Source organism: Pectinophora gossypiella, chromosome Z, assembly GCF_024362695.1.
Source record: "Pectinophora gossypiella chromosome Z, ilPecGoss1.1, whole genome shotgun sequence".
In the NCBI taxonomy this organism is placed as follows: Eukaryota; Metazoa; Arthropoda; class Insecta; order Lepidoptera; family Gelechiidae; genus Pectinophora; species Pectinophora gossypiella.
This window is the reverse complement of record NC_065433.1, coordinates 2,780,865-2,799,822: the sequence shown is the minus strand read 5'-3', so window position 1 is coordinate 2,799,822 and position 18,958 is coordinate 2,780,865. Positions and strand designations below refer to the sequence as shown.

The following is an 18,958-nucleotide window of genomic DNA, read 5'->3' as shown; positions in this document are numbered from 1 at the left end:
TGCTTCGGAAGCCGTTGGTCCCGGCTGCATTAGCAGTCGTTAATAACCATCAATCCGCACTGGGCCCGCGTGGTGGTTTAAGGCCCGATCTATAGGGAAGGCCCGTGCCCCAGCAGTGGGGACGTTAATGGGCTGATGATGATCATGATGATGATACACAATAATGGTGCTGCTTCCGATACACACCATCTAAGCTTATTTTAAGTTATACATGTCAGTTTCTTATCCTCCGAAAAGGAAAGGGACGGGTAATCGACAGGCATAAAATTAATTGAACACACGTCAATTTTAGGCAGAGATTTAAAAAACCCTTCCAAAATTTTATATTGGCCAATATAAAATAGAGAATTAAGTTGATAGCACACGTCAAACGGATTGCATTGGAACGAGATGCCTATTTTATTCGCCTGGGTTATTCTTTCATTTTAAAATTATCATCATCCGACCCTTTCCTTTTCGGCAGTTAAGAAAATTACACGTATAGTTATACCTGTAAAATACGCACTGATGGTGGCGTTTTGTTTAAGTTTATTTCAGTTCAACAATGTATTTCTGGCGTGCAAAGTGAGTTGTGGCTTTGAGTTTAAAATAGACAAAATGTATACAACACTTGAGCTTTTTATGTTACACTTCTTTGCGGTTTCAGACATAAAGTTAACCGAGTGCATTTAATCATAGTCCGTACTAAGCCTAACAATAGCTGCGGATTAGAGTCTGATATTTTCGATCTAGTTGTCACTTTGTAAGGTTTCCTATGCACGGGTGAGCGCATTTTTTTTTAAAAAATACAAATCCTCTCCCGGTTTTTACCATAGACTTAAAATTGTTACACAACACGTCCCAGAAGACATATAGCTGAGTGTTGTATATTTTTATTCGTTCCCACTCCCAACAAATTTATATGGATTACCTAAATTAATAAATAAACAATTTATAACCCTGACACCAGAGTTGATGAGGTTAGTCAACGGGACCTCAGAACCCACACGAGAGGAAAAGGACGTACCTCGTAAGAGTATGTAGTCCCCGTAGTTGGGCGTGGAGATGGCTTCTCGCTGGTACATGAGGACGCCGTCTTCTGTGGTGTGGAAGGCCAGAGCGAACTCGACGGGTTCGACGTCGATACGGTCATAGCGCAACATCTCTGAGGGCAGCTCGAGGTAACCGTTGCCGTTGAAGCCTACGCTCTGCAGCAGTTGCAATGCTAAGGAGAAATTTAAGTGTGAGAATTTTCATCGTATATTTATTTATTTATTTATGGCATACATAACTAGTTACAGTCGTGAAATTAGATAATTAAGTGTAACGTAAAACTAGACTATAACATTAAAACATGCATGCACATTCAGCCACTTATGTTATAATTATGATAAACATAGGGGGTAGGTTGCAGTAAACATATCAAAAAGAAGCTCAAACCTAAAACCAATAATGACGATTTTATTTCGAAACGAGAACTGGATAGCACATTCAACAATAGTCAGATGAGAAAGACTTCCATTTCTGGATTAGCATGGTATATTTATCTATGACCCAGCTAAATACACCACCGAGTCCTCACGAGGAGTAAAAATTGCTCGAATGTCATTTTTAAGTTTATAAAGTTTAGGTGTAAATATATCCTCCTAAGTCCGGGATTTCCAGCTAAACAATATAATTTTAAAAAAAGAAGAAGTGTTAAGGCTAAAACGATGCTTAATAGACAAAACTTAGAATAGAATAGAAATAGTTTAATATAAAAGGGCGCCACACACAAAAAAGACAACAACATCATATCAAATTTCCACTAAAACAATTACAAAAAAGCAAGACGGATGTTTGTCGAAATGATCATGAGGCGGTGGTGGACGTCCTGAGATAAAAGGGCCTCACTCAGCACGAGTCGCGGCGTGAACCACGACGTATGCGCCACTTAAAGTATTACATTCGGATAAGTTATTAGGTAAGTAACAAAAACTTCGCAATACAACGTCTGTCGAGTTAACCGACTGATGGTCGGTTTCCAGACGAAGATGTTGCCGTTTGATCGACTATATAGGGTAGTTCTATACTTCTGCGACGGAAAATTGTACTTGATAATCAACTCAGTATCATGGTCTGAATCATCACTCAAAATTTTCGTTACAATGTCACTAACTTCGGTTTTTCCTAGTTGCTAATAGTGGACTCCTTAGCTCTCTTAAGCAAGTTAAGTGAATATTGAGTCACATTTTAATCGCAAGGTAAGACTGTAATTTTATATACTTTATAGTATTAACAGAATACAACAATTTTAATATGTATTAGTAGTACATAGTATTAACAAAAACAAGATGGGCGGGTGTGGTCAAAAAGCACCCTGCAATGTCTCCGAGAATGACATATCTGATAGAGCGAAGCGAAAGAGAAGTACGAAGAAGACAGACCCTACAATCAGATGGGAATAATAAAGAGAGAGAGAGAGATAGTATTAACAGAAAAAAGAATAAAACTTACGCATCTGACAGTTAACGCCTGCGAATCCGAGCGGGCAATCGCAGGAGTAACTCATGGCGGTGGAACGGTCCAGCTTGCACGTGCCGCCGTTACGGCACGGTTGCGCCGCGCATGGGTCCCGCGCAGCCGGGCGCCGGGACTGCTGGGGCACCCGGTTCTCGCAGTACATACCGCCGTACCCGGGTGGGCAGGTGCACACCGACGCCTCAGGCGACGTACAGTATCCACCGTTGCGGCATTGGTCGCACGGAGACTGTAGACAAAGTTTACAATTATACATTGATTTATGGATCTACCTATTCCACTCCAATCTCATCAGTGATCCCGTGATCATGGCACTTGCAACAGTGTCGAAATATCGGGAGTCTCATATTCCTGATTTAAAAAAAAACCGTTATTATGTGTTTTAATTAAGTTTACAATTAGTTGCAGTGTTCGTAAGCGGGATCAGTTCAGTTCAAATTCAAATATAGAAGGACGATCTGTTTGAATGTAACATATATAAGTTCACGACTATGTCCAAATAGGCTTAGTTTCCAACTAGTCAAATCAGTAAAAGAAATTGCTACGGAATTTGTATGAAAAAGCACACTGTGACGTCATAGAAAAACGTGATAAAATTTAGTGATCAGAATTTTATAATTTACCTACTTTTAACCTAGTACACGACCCAATTGAAACATTCCCACGAAACATTCGTGGCCAGATGAACTAAATAGCTGCACCTCATCGAGGTTTCTGCTAGACCAACATGATAGGGTGGTGAGCCGTATCGCCGTCTATAATGGTCGAGCCAACTGTGTTAGTGAAAACTGTACTTCAGATAAATGAGTAACTCATTGGTGAAAGAACGGTACCGGGGATCGAGCCGGCGTTCCCCTATTAAGGACTACAACGACTATTTATTTATTTATTTATTTATTTATAGGAAAACCAACAGCTACATCAAATAGTATAAACCTAAATATAAATCACAAAAGAGCCAATTATAGCCCTATACACATTATACAAACAACACGGTGTTTACTGTTTGTGTTATATAAATACAATACAACCTGTTACAATACCAAGCAGATTGTACTTTGATAGGCTCTGCCCACACACACACACACACACACACACACACACACACCTTCAGTTTGTGCAAGACCGTTTATGCATAAATTTCTAGCCTTTGATGGTATTTACCATTGTGTCATGAATTTCTCCTTTCACAAGGGATTAGGCTTACATGAGGTGCGCAGGTTTTTCCAGAAAAGAGCAGAGCCGCATCGAGTATCGAGAACTAAGAATTGTGGCAGAAAGCTTTAAACCTAACAACAAAATGTTACAACAAAACGTTATTCAGCATTCAGATTTTTAAATAAGTCCATTTACAGCTGAGTTTACTGGAAAGTGAGCAATGGTGTTTCGTGTAGGTGAGATCCGTAGAAATAGGGTTGCCCCCTGTTTCAAACAGAAATTTATAGTTTCTTTTTGACAATTGACTAAAATAAAGACGGCATTTGAAGAAAATGCATGAAAGTAATCAGTGCTTTGCTACCCACTTTTTCAAATACATTGAAATTAATGGTATTCTATCTTCTTCTTATCGTGTGCGTTGTGAGGTGGAATACTAAACTCATCAACCCTGGTGTCAGCGTTATTACTGTGCCGCCAAAGGTCCCTGAAATGGCATAACGACTACATACTTATATCAGTAAGCAGTAACCGGGAACAACGGCTTAACGTGCCTTCCGAAGCACGGATCATCATACTTTCGGACAATCAGGTGATCAGCCTGTAATGTCCTAACCAAACTAGGGATCACAAAGTGATTTTTATGATTCGAACTCGGAGCCTCCGGATCGTGAGCTCAAGGCTCAACCACTGGACCACAGAGACCGTTATGGTATTTAATTAAGAATAATGAATGTGTTACCTCAGGAATATCCCCGCGATCAGCGTAGTTGCTGCATTCCTGGACATTAGCAGACTGGATCGAAGAGTTCACGATGTCCACGTTTTCGCCCTTCACCATCACCTGTACATAATTTTAACCATCAATATGCGATTCAGTTGTGGACTTCAACGCAAAGAGAAAACAATTAAGTGAGCTACAAAGATCTCTGGCATGTAGCCAAAATTGGAACTAACGCCGTTTTCCTAGGAAACGGCATTTGTCGTCACAATCTCCCTGCCCCGCCGGCGTGGTGCACGATTTCCCTCATTCGACGAATACAGCTATCGACCCGCTAGGGTCGATTAATTCTTCCTCAGACAACGGCCTGAGCCGAGGATCGCGCCCAACTTAAATTTTGTTCACTCCCCAATTTGTCCACAGGTGTCACACAACATCATAATAAAACAATATTTTCAGACATTACAATCCATAAAAGATGGTACTTAGCACAGCTGTCAGAATAATAGTTTTTGTTAAGTTTGTCTCTTTCCCACTAGGCTGTACTATATACCTACTGTTCTGCTGTCATAAGCACCATGCTAGAGCGCAAGAGCTGAAGATATCACTTACATCTTTGATGCATCCGTTGAAGCCTCCGACGACGCCGGTGTTGTTGTTGAGCACGATGGAGTCATCCACGCCACCAACGAACATTGGAGTTTCCAAGTGAATGTTCTATGGGAACAGCATTAGAGTTTAAATAATCTATAGGGGGCGGTAACCTAGTCAAACTTTTAACGAAACGTCAAAACGAAAAGCTATTTAATTTGTATGGAAATACTTAGATATGTCGCTGACGTCCTTGTAAAGACAATGGGTACGAGTATTTTCTGTTGTGAGGTTACGAGTTACAGATTTTTTGATAATTCTTAATTTAAATTCTAGCAACTTGACAATTCTGACCCAGCCAAATTGGAAATGTTGTATGTAAAAAGCTGGGATGTACATTTGTTTCTGAGTAATTTGTCAAGGATGCGTAGCAGCTTCTATGAAGATTCTAACGGTTCTTAATTAACATCCTTCGCGCTACACGTGTCTGCAAATAAATCAAATATCCCTGGCGTCCGAATTAAACAAACACTTTGCATCAAGAACAATACGCAGGTATCTGGACGGCGTTTAGATTCTCGCGACATGGCCAGATCCCTTTGGATTCACGCGAATGGATAAATAAAGTGTATATTTACATTCTGTGGCGAATCCAGTTTCTGTTCGAAGACGTTGATGAGATTGATCTTCAGGGAAACTTGGGGTCCAATTCTGGCGATGTGTACGTTGGTCCATTCGTTCGCGGGCAACGTTCTGTTAGCTGTCAGCACAACCGGCGCGGTACCTGGTCAAGAAGAGGAAAGACTATAACAGTCTAGTCAAGTTTTGATGGATTCCACAGACGAATTGAACAGCTTTCTTTATAAAGGAAATGTTGCCCCGTGAAGAAGTTCCACCGCTGATTGCTATCGACTAGACTCGCAGTTCAGGGTTGGGGAGAACGTCGAAGAAGAACGTTTTCTGCAGTATAAGGTCCAGGCACCAAGGTCACCTGAGGACGGTTCGGTAAAAACTGACAACGGCAATACGTTGAGAATAGAGAATAAGTACATATACCTCTAGAGCGACATGGATCTTATAAAAATGTAATGTGGCACTGTCAAGGTTACGTTCACTAAAAACATTATAGGTGGCTTAAACGTGATCCCAAAAACAAAGATGAAAGATTAGAAGGTCAAACTGTACAGGGCTAAACAAGGTTAAACGAAGAACAAACTGTACAGGGCCATCTATATTGATTCTTATGAGGAAAGTTGTAAGAAGGTCAATGTCATCCATGTCGACCATATGCAAAACGTCATATCGAGAAAATTATATGGAATATGTACGAAAATACAAAATCATGACGTCATCAAATACATTATCAAACGTGGCAACTCATCGTTAACTAAATTAAAAGAAAAATGAGAGAAATGATTTTTCATCATCTTAGACTAGCTTCTTTAGTTACTAAGTAAATTAGCATAGGTGTATTTTTGAGTCAGTTACTAAACAATTTACCAAAGAATAAATGCAATTATTACAAATCAAACACTAGGTTGCATCGACGACTGTGTGATAGAAAATTACTTACCATCTCCAAGGTCGTATCGGAACTCCAGTTTTCCGTCGTGAACAGCGAGAGACGTGAACCCTCCATAGCCTCGCGGAGACTCAGCACAGTACATGATGATGCCGTCTGTCACTGGAGCTGAAGGCTTGACCTTCATCGACATTTGGAAGTACCGGTTCGTCTGTGGAGCCTTGATGGCCAGGTACGCGCTTCCAGTGAACGCTGGATATTCGATCGATTGTTTCATGTCGCAGCTGGTTGAACAAAGAAGATATTCCATTTATTTATTGCTGATTGTTCAAAGACAACAATTCCGTGCTTCGAAAGGCACCCGTTTGATTGACCCGTTTCGGCTACTAGCCGTAGAACATCAGAAAGCTAATGAAGAAGGATTACAATCATGGTATAATAAATCCAGGTATGCTCAAGACTGACAGCTAGCATTTCAAGGTTAGCCCAGCTGACGTCACTCCACACCACGTTGCCATTTCGTAAAAAAAATTACCCACGTCCAATATTTTTAATTTACTATGCAAGGAAATTTTGTACTTTTAGTAAAATATTTACGTACAGTTTTAATGATTTTTATATGTGTGACAAAATAATAGTAATTAAATTCTTCCGTGCTTCGGAAGGCACGTTAAGCCGTTGGTCCCGGCTATTAGCCGTAAAAACACCTCCACCAACCCGCAGTGGAGCAGCGTGGTGGAGTATGCTCCATACCCCCTCCGGTTGATTGAGGGGAGGCCTGTGCCCAGCAGTGGGACGTATATAGGCAGTTTATGTGAGTATTAAAGTGAATTAAATACATTAGCCAGTAATTTATTTAATTTTCAATACTTAATTAAATTTACGTCCTTGGAATGTTGGAGATACCAATTGAATGGTAACACTTACGTCATCAAGGGCTAGCAATGGCGGCTTGTCATAGGATTGAGCATGCCTGGTATTTATATACCATGATTACATTAAGATTTAAATAGACGTACTTTCTGCCAGTGTAGGTGACGGGGCAGGCGCATTTGTACCCGTCGGCGGTGTCAGTACATTTGCCCGGGCCGCACAATCCTGGCCGGCATGCTTCCCCGGTACGGTCGCAGTTGAGCCCTGCGAAACCTGCTGCGCACAGGCACATGTACCCGCGCTCGTTGCGCGCCTCCTATTGGTAAAAAAATAAATTAAAGTACATACATACATACATAAACTCACGCCCGTAATCCCTAATGGGGTGGGCAGAGCCACAAGTAATCAAAGACAACTTGCAGCCACGATGTTGATACGATGTCGTTAGCTGGATATGATGAACCTTATGGTGATAAGGGATCAGCCTATCGCCCATAACATTAGTCCATCATGTTAGAGGACACAATCCCTCTGTCGATTTTTACGACATGCCCGGGAAGACAAGCAGCTGAACGTTTTCTATGTTTTTTATTTGCTCCCAGAACAGCATAAAGTACATACTAATATTATAAATGCGAAAGTAACTTTTTCTTCCATTCTTTTTGAATTTTCACATCAATCCGATTGATACTTGATATTTTATCCCGGTAATAATTCCTTAAGGGGATGAGAAGGGTGAAAAATGGTAATGTTCCTGTTGTAAAACTCTTTAGTAAGGATTTTTTTCTAATCGTTCCTTTAAGTGCTCTAATCAAATCTGTCTAAAGGCTAGGTAAGAAAGCTCTTTTAACATAACTTTACCGTCTGTTTTGCTGCCGGGAAGGTTCCCAAAGTGGAGACCGGACGGCATATCACTGAGCATCAATAGGTTGGGGATATTTAACTTAATACAAAAAAAAAATAGAGAATTGCGAAGTGGCAGTGGGCAGGACATATAGCGAGGAGAACTCGCTATGTGTCTCGAATGGCGACCACGTGTCGGTCGATCAGTGGGTAGGCGCGCTACAAGGTGGACCGACGATCTGGTGATGGTCGCGGGAAGCCGCTGGATGCGGGCAGCGCAGGACCGATCGTCGTGGAGATCCTTGGAGGAGGCCTATGCCCAGCAGTGGGCGTCGTACGGCGGATAATGATGATGACAAAAAAAAGACTTAAATGTAATAGTTCACCTGGCACACGCCGTTATTGAGACAAAGGTTGGGCGCACATGTGTCGCACTCATTCACGTTGTGCTGTTCAAGACTGTCCACCATTATGTTCTTCTCCTCTCTTCCCAGGATCAACATGCTCACGCAGCCCATGTATCTGTGAACAGAAGCATTCTTGCAACAAACGCATTCACATAGAAACACACGCCTGTTGATAGGCTATGTCAGGGGTTCCCAAACTTTAAAAATAGCGGAACTAATTTAATTAAGACTTTAATTTCGTAGTAAAACTTGGTTCTCTAGGACGCACCGTTTCTGAGATATTAGCGAAAAACCTAGAAATGGGCCATTCTCCCCCTCCCCCCCTCATTTAGTACTTATGTTAACTCCCTAAACACCCTGAACACATTTCTAAAAGCACTCTACACCACTTTCTGAGCAATTTGTTGAAGTAATTGCACTCGGGGGATGAGTGCATAATCCCGTTTTTTCACAGGGTCCGCTTACCTAAACCGACGAACTGTTTGACCTTTCAACCCGCGATGGGACAACCAGCCCAATACACGTTAGGTCACATACCTCCGAAAATTCTCGGGAATGTGGGTGGACACGATGTTTTCCTTCACCGCTGAGCACGTGATAATCGTTTTTTATGATTCAACAATCATTGGTTCAGGCCTGTACTGGATTCAAACCTGCGGCCTCAAAGTGAGAGGCAAGCGTTCTACCAACTGGGCTACTACAGCTCCACTACGGTCGAACTAATTGCACTGAATCATAATAATACAGGGTGTTGGTGATATCGTAACGATAACTTTCAAGGATAATTCAGACCATGATTCTGAGTTAATATCAAGTGGAAATTCCCGTCGCAAAAGTATGGAACTGAAAATAATTAAAAAAAAAACAAAGAATTTCAAAAATTTTCCGACAGGAAATTCCACTTGATATCAACTCAGAATTATGGTCTGAATCATCCCCCTCAGTATTCGTTACGGTGTCACTAACACCCATACCTACTTGTATGGCTATCTGTATGTACTTGCACGGGGTGTTAGTGACATCGTAATGTAAACTTTCATGGATGATTCAGGCCATGATTCTGAGTTAATATTAAGTAGAATTTTCCGTCGCAAAATTATGAAACTGAAAATAATTTAAAAAAAACATGAATTTTGCGACGGAAAATTCCAATTGATATTAACTTAGAATCATAGTCTAAAGCATCCCCCTTAGTATTCGTTACGAAGTCACTAACACCCTGTATATAATTGTAGACATAATGTTATTGGACACCTATCCGGCAAATATCAAACAGTTACTAGAAAATGGAAAAACATTCGCTTACAAATGTAAACAAAACACTTATTGGGAATACTTTAACGAGAATATAAAGGAAGCACTCGACAGTGTAGGTAAGTGTTTGTTATTCATAAAAATAATGAGCAACAAGAAAATCCTTCTCAGATAGTCTGAGAAATTAATTAGCATTATACGTTAATACGAAGTCAAGGCAAATAACAAACCTTGATTGGGGATGTAGCGGGACTTAGTCTTCACCCAATGACACCTGACTTCTTTCAATGATCTTTCATAAGCCCTGGTGTCAGGGTTACTGTTGAGCCGCCAAAGGCACGCTGACATAGCTCGTAACGACTACATACTTACTTAAGTAAATATGAAAGGAAGCCGTCACCTCTGAAGCACGGATCATCAGCATGCAATGTCCTATCCAAATCCAAACTATGGATCACAAAGTGATTTTTTTTTTCGGGATTTGAACTCGGAATCTCCGGAACCTGCGCCCAACCCTCAACCACTGGATTTCGGAAGCCGTTAGGGGATGTTGTGACGTCAATTTATTGTTTAACTATCGGTTGCACAGTCGACAATAGCAAGGATACAAAAAAAAATATTGTTACAATAAAAACCCCACAAAACCAATTAGCGATAGTGCGCTTTCTGTGTATCAGAATGTAGTTGTGGATAATTATAGTCTCTCGTCCGTGCTTCGGAAGGCACGTAAAGCCGTTGGTCCCGCCTGCATTAGCAGTCGTTAATAACCATCAATCCGCACTGGGCCCGCGTGATGGTTTAAGGTCCGATCTCCCTTTCCATCCATAGGGAAGGCCCGTGCCCCAGCAGTGGGGACGTTAATGGGCTGATGATGATGATGAAACATCAAAACGCGGAACTATAATGGAATTTGTATGAAAAAGCAACCTGTGACGTCATAGAAAAATGTGACCAAATATCGTACTTATCACTGCATTTTTATTTATTAAAATTCATAAAATGTTAAGTATCTAAATAGAAAAACGATTTTGTGTTACCTTTAAATCTGTTTTTTTTTTAGTAATCAGTATTTCATAATTTATCTTTGACCTAGGAAACAACACAATTTCCATAGCTACTTGTTTTTCTACTGACAAGTAATTTGAGAAATCTTATTTGAAGTGATTCTATTTTATTTATATGCGACTTAAAAGTTAAACCATACCAAGAAAGCCCATAGGACACTATGGAGTCAACCAAAACCATATACATACATTTTTGTATATTAGAAGGAACCAATTAGACGATAGAATTTATCAAGCAGTAACTTATTCTTAACTTTTTTTTTTACCTTTTGAGGAGTTCTTTTTTAACAGCCCGGTTTCGATTCCGATGGGGGCTTCGTCGAAATCACTTTGCGAAACTGTCCTTTGTTTGGATAGGACATTGCAGGCATAGATAAGTTTAAGTAGACAGATGAAGACTTACCCAGTAGCCCGGGCCAAGACATCAGGTAGCTGAGAGAAGTCAGGGATACCACCGATGTACAGCGGCTGGTTGAGGTCCAGAATGTCCCATTGACGAGGGGATTCAGCTAGGAATGGCCCGGTGTTGTCCACATCCATGGTTACTAGAATTATAAAAGAATATTCAATCAATAAAACCCAATAATAACTCTGACAGCAGGGTTGATGAGGCTGGTAATCCAGACCCACGCGATAGGAGAAGAATAAGAATCTTTATAAACCGTTGGGGAAGACGGGATCTCGAGAAGAGACGCCCTTGAGCTAGGTGAAGTGATGATATCTGTAAGGCTGGCAGCGGCTGGAGGAGAAAATCCGAAGATCGAGCTCAGTGGAGTGTCATAGGAGAAGCCTGTGTCCAGCGTGAAACGAGCTCAGGCTGTTGATATATTAGCAACATTTTATATACCTCAATGTCAAAGAAATCTTTAAATAATTATAGAATACTTTTAAGATTTTTGTATTTACAGCACTCATCCATGCTTAGCGAAACTCATAACCCGGTCTCCATCCAGTGAGAACGACACTTTCTTAACTACATGGTGAAAACAATTAGGCAGAGATTTAATAGCGTAATACTTTTACAGGTAAGTAAATGCATACGAGACGTTCATACATACATAAAACTCTAAATTTCCCACCGGAGTAAGCAGAAACTATGGAATTCTGCGACGTACCTTTAGCAATCGTCTTGCTGATCCTGATGGTGTGCCAAGTGTTGAGCTGCAGAGGCCGGTCGCCGCGGACCACCACAGGGCCAGTGGAGGCGTCCAGGGAGAACTCCGGCACTCCATCTACGAGCTGGAGGGCCACATAGTCCCCGCTCCGGCCTTGGTTCTGACTGTTGTACAGGATTAAACCGTTCGGATCTGAAAAAAATAGGGGTTTAGCGAATCTGAGTACAAGTTGTTCCAATTAGACAGATTGGAAGGGAAGAAAAGAGAAAGAAAGAAAGATTTATTAATATGTTGGATGCCACATTACATACTTAAATGACTAAGAAATAGGATCAAGGGGACAAGGATCTTTTGACGTGTCCGTAATCGGAATTAACGCCGCATTATCATTACGTCAATATCGCAAAACGCCATATTTGGAGATGTGCACACTATCGCCTGTCAATGTCATCGAAGTGCCACAAATGCTTTGACAGACTACAATTAAAAAAGAAGTGACATACCGCTAGGATTAAAGGAGATCTCGATGTCAAATTGTCGGTAGGCATCCTTCAGAGTGGGTAGAGAGATCCAGCTGTCTCCGTCGAAGCGTGGCACCACGCCCTGGACTCGAAGAATAGCGCGAGTCTCGATAGCTGCACGGCTGTTGCTGACTCGGCAGACATAGGTGCCTGCGTCCGCTTCAGTCACTCGGTCCAGGTGAATGATTGGCTGTTATATTCGAAAAAAAAAATACTAATTTAAAAAACAAACGAAACGCCAGAAAGAATTGCTCGATATCATTGTGGATAAAAATCCTCTCAGTAGAGGATCTAGGAGTGCAGGAAGGTCGTAAGGAAGAGCCCTTAATGTTTAGTTTCTTTTCAATAAAAAACAAACATTAGCACAAAAACTTAGGGTCCTAGACGTGCAGATCTGCCTGGACAGGCACTAGTAAAAGAACATAGGGAATGCCTTTAGCCAAAATATGATAGAAAAATAACATACCTCATCTTTGCGCACTTCAGTGGGTAGCGGTGAGTATTCTCGTCTCCATTCGATGGCCACGGGCTCGTCAAGGTTATGGGTGCACGGCATGTCCACGGATTGTCCAAGACGGGCTGTGTGGACTACATCGCGTCCGGGGATGTTCTCCGATGGGCCAAACGTTACTGTTGACCAAAAATAATACATGTTATTATCACTATATGCCCCAAATTCAGGATGTTTCCAGAGGCCAGGCCAAGGCCCGCATTTTTCTGTCAAGTAGTGAACTCCCTGCGTGGAAAAGCTAGAAAACCAAAAACACGTCTAAAATATAACGCAAGCTTACGACTATATTATCAATTAGGGTAGTCACAGGTACATCCATCACAAGATGAACTAAGTAATAATGCTTTCGCGAGCTCCCAGTAAGACTAATGCCATAGGCCGCTAGGCACGATTGTTAGGAAAATTACCTTTACCGATACCGGGATCGAACCGGCGCGCTCCCTCTTTGACAAGCAAACCATGTCCTCTAGTGTGTCACCACACAGAGGACTATAGTGACATCATTGACGATAGAAGTCGATTCATAAACAAAAGTACAACTTACAAATGCAAGTTTGTCTTACCTGGTATGACCTCGAGGTTGAAGTCTTCGTAGGAGGTGCGTCCGTACGGGTCGCGGCCAGTACATCTGTAGACACCAGCATCCGACTCTTGCACTCCTAGTACCACGAACAATGCGCCGTCGCCGTACGTCTGTTATACAACAATAGTCATTAGAATAAATCAATCAAAAACTTTTTATTGAACATCATACAACACTACATAACTATTACAATTTTGAGTGACAATGATTTTGACAGAGTCCTCCAAAAATCGAACCCAGAACATCAAGCAAGATTACGGCCCCATAGAGCATATAAGCCTCAGTACAAATATTAATCGGCACAAAGGCATGCTATGGAAGAAGACAAGGATCTTTTGGCAATTGAATGACATGGACAGGACCGCGCTGGTGTGCACCATCTCCATTTATAACAACTGTCAAGAGTGACGTTTTCATAGGATGCGGCGTTTGCGCCAATTATGACCATGTGCCAAAAGAACCATGTCGCTTCTATATCTACTTACTCTAGTCTCAACGTATTGGCGTTGTTGATTGTTGCCGAATCGTTCCCAGGTAACCTTGGTGCCTCTGGACCCTGCCCTGCAGAGTACTTCGACGTTCTCCCCAACCCTGAACGCCCTGCGAGGCTGGTCGATAGCAATCAGCGCTGGAGCTTCTTCACGGGGTCCTACAACATTCCGTTTATAAAGAAAGCTATTGAAAGTGTCCGAGGAATTGGAATCTCTTTCATTGGAGCCATTTTAGCAGTTGAGATTCCAAAAGCTCCATTTTAGTTCCTTTAAACACTGCGACTTTTTGCAGCGATAGATATAAGAGACTATTTTCGAAAACCTACTTTAATTTTTGATTTAACACTTGTTGAATATCAATATTCTACTTCATTTTTGTCCTACAGTCTACTATCTACCATCACTCTGAAAAGTGTAGAAGAATGGTGCCAGAAACTCCTTCTTCTCCTCAGACTGTATCAATGTTGCTTAGACTGTGAAACTCAACTTTATCGTTACAAAAAGTTGCAGTAAATGACTAGTGCTTGCCTATATTTTGAAAGAATATTTTGTGCAAAATTTTAACTTTTTGGTCCCAGCGATTGGGGTTGTGCGGTGATAAATGTTAGTGAGTCAATCAGTTTCCCCTTTTTACAGGGTTGCATCGGTACATAGATAAAAATACTGAAGATGACTAGCTCCTCCAATGTTTCATGAAATTGGAAATATAGGTTCAAAATTTAAGAGAAAAGAATTAAGCGTACTAAATTCAGAAAGAAAAGGAGTAAAGTAGGAACAATATCTAATAAATCGATTACAAAAATCCGCCACCAATATGTATATTTACAAATAACATGCAAGCAAAGCGACATACCAAACGCTTAAAACACTAAGTACACAATACACAAAAACAACAGCTCCTATCCTTATAGGTAACAGTAATATACAGGTTGTTACAATAATACGAAATATTTTTGAAAGATCAATGCTTAATCTTCTAAGAGCGAGAATTTTTGCAACAGCCTTTAAAAAATGAACGCGTTTACATGGAATTGATAACAATTTCACACACTCTAGCCCCAGAAGGCTCTTGGTTTCTATTTTTTGCACTTTCAGAATAAGTATTTCGTATTTTTACAACAGCCAGTACAATAAGCGTAGTGTGCAGAACTAAACCACAATCACAACACAAATCTACCCGAACAAGTCCGTTAAGGACCCCGTGAAACACATTACTTATCAGCAGCCGAAGAAACTGAGTTCAGTTGTGTGTTAAATAATCTGTGGGGTCAAAAGTATTATGCGACTATTTTGGAAAGAGATGTTGTTATATACATAAGACAACGTTTGTCAACATGTTATTGGCCAAATTCATACGAACTCATATTAACAACTGAGACGCTTTTAGCACTGTAAAGTTTTTTGCGTAACCAAATAAATATTCCAACAATTTGACAACGATAGACACAAAGTTCCCGTCGTGGCTTCACTCGCTACACAGTGCGGTTCCCCCACCCGACACACGCCCTTCCACCATCATTACCATTGTACTTATAAAATGACAGACGCTTCTTTCTGAGGTCGCAATACTCCTCGTCGCTACCGTCGCGACAGTCTTCGTAGTGGTCGCACACGAACCCACCGTCAATGCAACGCAAGTCATCATGACAACGAAACTCCGTTCTCAAGCATTCACCTTTACGAACGAATAAAAATACAATCAAATAATTGTTATCACACATAAAAATAAGGTTAAGTTGCAAAGATTAAAACTAAATAGCACAAAGGTCAAGGTTAGAACAAGATAGAAGAAGTAAACGTAGAAATAGAATGGCTTCACTAAAACATGCCTGGGTTAAACACCTACAGAGGCGATGGAAGCTAAGAGGAAATTGTAACGGCAATGGGAACTCGAAGCTCGAACTACAATGAACTTTAAGAGCATGTTCACGATTCTCACTGACCCTGGATGTGGAGGTTGATGTAATTGCTAGTTTTCCTGCCGTATCTGTCTTGTATAATGCAGACGTAGAGGCCGCTATCGGACTTTTGCGCGTGCCGGATGGCGAGCGAGCCGTCGGAGGTGTGAGGATGGCGCGCCACCTCGCGCCCGTCCTTCGTCCAGCGGATGCTCACATCCGGCTGCGTCACGTTGCAGCTCAACTGTACTGACGCCCCAACGTGGGCGTACTGCTCGTTCTCATGCGACTCCGATGTCGCGCGATCGCTTTCCTCTATGAATGGTTACGAGTGGTCATGCAATCAACTGAACTTTCTAAGCACAGTCAACAGTGAAGTGAAAATAAGTGATTAAGCATTCAAAGATTTTGGTTACATGAACTAGTGTGAAACCTGTTCCATGAAGAAGTCCCCGAAATGTAAGTTAGGTATTAAGTAGTTAAGACTTTGTCGTTAATGTCTGGAGGTTTCTTTCATGAAACGGCGTTCAGGATGTGAGGGTCTAACTATGGTTCTTGAGCATTCAAACAGCAAGACTATGTGAACTGCAAATCAACAGGTGCCTGGATACTGTGCGACCTGTACATTGTGTCGTGAAGCGATATCTTATTATTCGTGAGCTGTTCATTCTGCGTGCTGGACCGGTGTACACGCATGTTCTGTACTAAATCACAATTCCTGATGAGAAATCAACAACATTGAGAATTTGAAAAGGTACACTTCTGTCTTACTAACAACAAGTATTGATGACTGTCTGGCCAAATCTTTGAGAATTTTTAGATTTAAGGTTTATATTTTACGTTCTCATATTTTACTAATTATTCTCAAAGAATTGACCGGGCTATCAAATACATATATATGAGAATAAAGACGGTAGTAAGTTATTGTCAGTGATGAGAATGATTGTCAGTAAATCTAGACTCCTTACCGCTGACGATGACCTCAGCTACTGCAGAAGCGTTGCCATACCGGCTCCTGGCGAAACATTCGTACTGTCCTGCATCCTCTACTTCGATCTGGTGGAAGACCAGGCTGGGGCCACGCATTTCCACACGTCTACAACAAACAATTTATGATGGTTAACAAGCTAAATAGCTGGATGCATTCTATGGTAGATATGATAAACAGCTAAATGCATTGTATGGTTTTTCTTTACTACTACTACAGCAGATGTATTTGGTATTCAATTGGAATGCTTTTAAACCATTGGCGTGGCACGTAGAACAGCTGCCAGAATAGTGGCTATGTCTCTTTCGCAATTGGTTGTACTTTATCTATCTGTCATTCGCGGTAATCGCTAGAGCGCAAGAACAGTAAATTACCTGGATGGAGGTCTGCCGTTGCCTCTCCATTGGACATCGATGACGTCATCACCGTCGACTATGCATTCCACAGTCGGTGACTGACCCGGGTGTACAGTCTGTGTCTTCGGTTGCAGGGTAATCCTTGGCGCGGCAACCACTTGAAGGCTAGTATATGCTGCTTGCTGTACCTCGTTGGTATAACTGTTGATCACTGTACATTCGTACTGGCCGGAATCGCTCTTTGACGCCTGTGAAAAGAGAAATATCATATTAAATTTAAAAAGAACTAAACTGATTCCAGCTACTACTTGTATACGAGTTACATCAAACACCTTATCGAAGGTAACTTTTTCACCTATTATTCATCGTGTTGAATACGATTTTCTTTTATTGACGTAACGGCATGCCCGAGTGAAAGTCCTCAGCGCTCCCCTATTTGACCGGCCAAGTAGTTAATGCCATCTGCGGCAAATCTACTATAAGTTATGGCGAAAAAAGCAAAAGCCCTGTATCATAGGGAAGGCCAAATCCAGGCAATTTACGTAAAAAAGCAATATGGCTATTTGACATTTGTTTGCATTGCGCGTTTACTTTTATGTACGCAATTATATCAAATTGTTGGTTTTTTAGGGGAATTGTTTCGATTTGGAATAATTAACCCCTTTGGCAACTATAATTAAGTTTTAGACCAAACAACGTCACATCGCTAGATGGAGCTATGTTTAGTTCCTTTTTCTACCAGGAGATGGCGATATATCCAGATAATATTGATACACAGTTAATTCTTTATATATTAATTACCTGGTGTATGATCAAAGCTGCTCCTCTTTGGACGGCGTTGCTTTGCAAGGGCCTGTCAGTTCTGCGCCACACCACGTGGAATCCTTCGGATGCGTTGCACCTAATAACACAATTTAGTTACTTACCTTTATTCACATAACAGTTTAAAAATAATCAAGTGTAAGTATAAAATGTGGAAATAATAAGTAAGTATACGACACATTTGTCCAGTATATTAGTTGTATTCATTCCCCTAAAAGGTTCAAAAAAAAGAAACAAAGGTAAATAGATCGTCGACTGCCCCTCGTCTGTATTTACAAGCCTTAACTATTAATATTTTCTGGAGTGTTGAAGTCGTTTTTATAGATTCACATAGCTAATTAACTGCATTTAAAAACGAAGGAGGTTCTATGTTCCATTGTATGTATTTTTAATTCTTCTACTCACTCGATCTTCCTGTCCTCTCCTTCGAAGGCTATCATGCTTGCTGGAACGTTGTTATCTGGGTTGTAGTTCGGTTCGAATTCTCCTTCACCGCTGCCGCCTATAAAACATTTCTTTTGGTCAATCCCGTTTATTACACTCGCTGTCTGTGATCAAATTAATTTAGAGATGCAACACAGGTGCCGCTTTACTGCGTCGACTATTATATATTACGACTTTAACATAAGTACTCAGTGCGACGATGTCGCGACACATCTTGTGATAAGTTGTTGCGAGGTATAACGTTGGACGACAGAGGTCGCCGCACAAGCATCGCAACATACCCACCATGCATCATGTGGT

General features: G+C 41.2%; 1 protein-coding gene across 10 annotated transcripts in view; it reads right to left on the bottom strand.

Moving 5' to 3' along the window:
* Positions 1 to 18,958, bottom strand: part of LOC126380054 (basement membrane-specific heparan sulfate proteoglycan core protein-like) — a 275,688-nt gene that overhangs the window by 15,080 nt on the left and 241,650 nt on the right. For 9 of the 10 annotated variants that reach the window (XM_050029212.1, XM_050029216.1, XM_050029217.1 and 6 more), the window contains 19 exons: positions 18,620 to 18,716; positions 18,194 to 18,293; positions 17,411 to 17,640; positions 17,017 to 17,144; positions 16,094 to 16,363; positions 14,145 to 14,308; positions 13,640 to 13,769; positions 13,032 to 13,195; positions 12,548 to 12,755; positions 12,045 to 12,236; positions 11,333 to 11,474; positions 8,591 to 8,726; positions 7,508 to 7,677; positions 6,540 to 6,772; positions 5,605 to 5,750; positions 4,988 to 5,092; positions 4,397 to 4,498; positions 2,476 to 2,728; positions 1,007 to 1,204 (listed from right to left, as the gene is read on the bottom strand). In XM_050029212.1, the coding sequence (XP_049885169.1) occupies positions 1,007 to 1,204; positions 2,476 to 2,728; positions 4,397 to 4,498; positions 4,988 to 5,092; positions 5,605 to 5,750; positions 6,540 to 6,772; positions 7,508 to 7,677; positions 8,591 to 8,726; positions 11,333 to 11,474; positions 12,045 to 12,236; positions 12,548 to 12,755; positions 13,032 to 13,195; positions 13,640 to 13,769; positions 14,145 to 14,308; positions 16,094 to 16,363; positions 17,017 to 17,144; positions 17,411 to 17,640; positions 18,194 to 18,293; positions 18,620 to 18,716 (3,168 nt within the window). The remainder of the gene's footprint in view (positions 1 to 1,006; positions 1,205 to 2,475; positions 2,729 to 4,396; positions 4,499 to 4,987; positions 5,093 to 5,604; positions 5,751 to 6,539; positions 6,773 to 7,507; positions 7,678 to 8,590; positions 8,727 to 11,332; positions 11,475 to 12,044; positions 12,237 to 12,547; positions 12,756 to 13,031; positions 13,196 to 13,639; positions 13,770 to 14,144; positions 14,309 to 16,093; positions 16,364 to 17,016; positions 17,145 to 17,410; positions 17,641 to 18,193; positions 18,294 to 18,619; positions 18,717 to 18,958) is intronic. The other variant, XM_050029218.1, reaches the window with a different exon arrangement.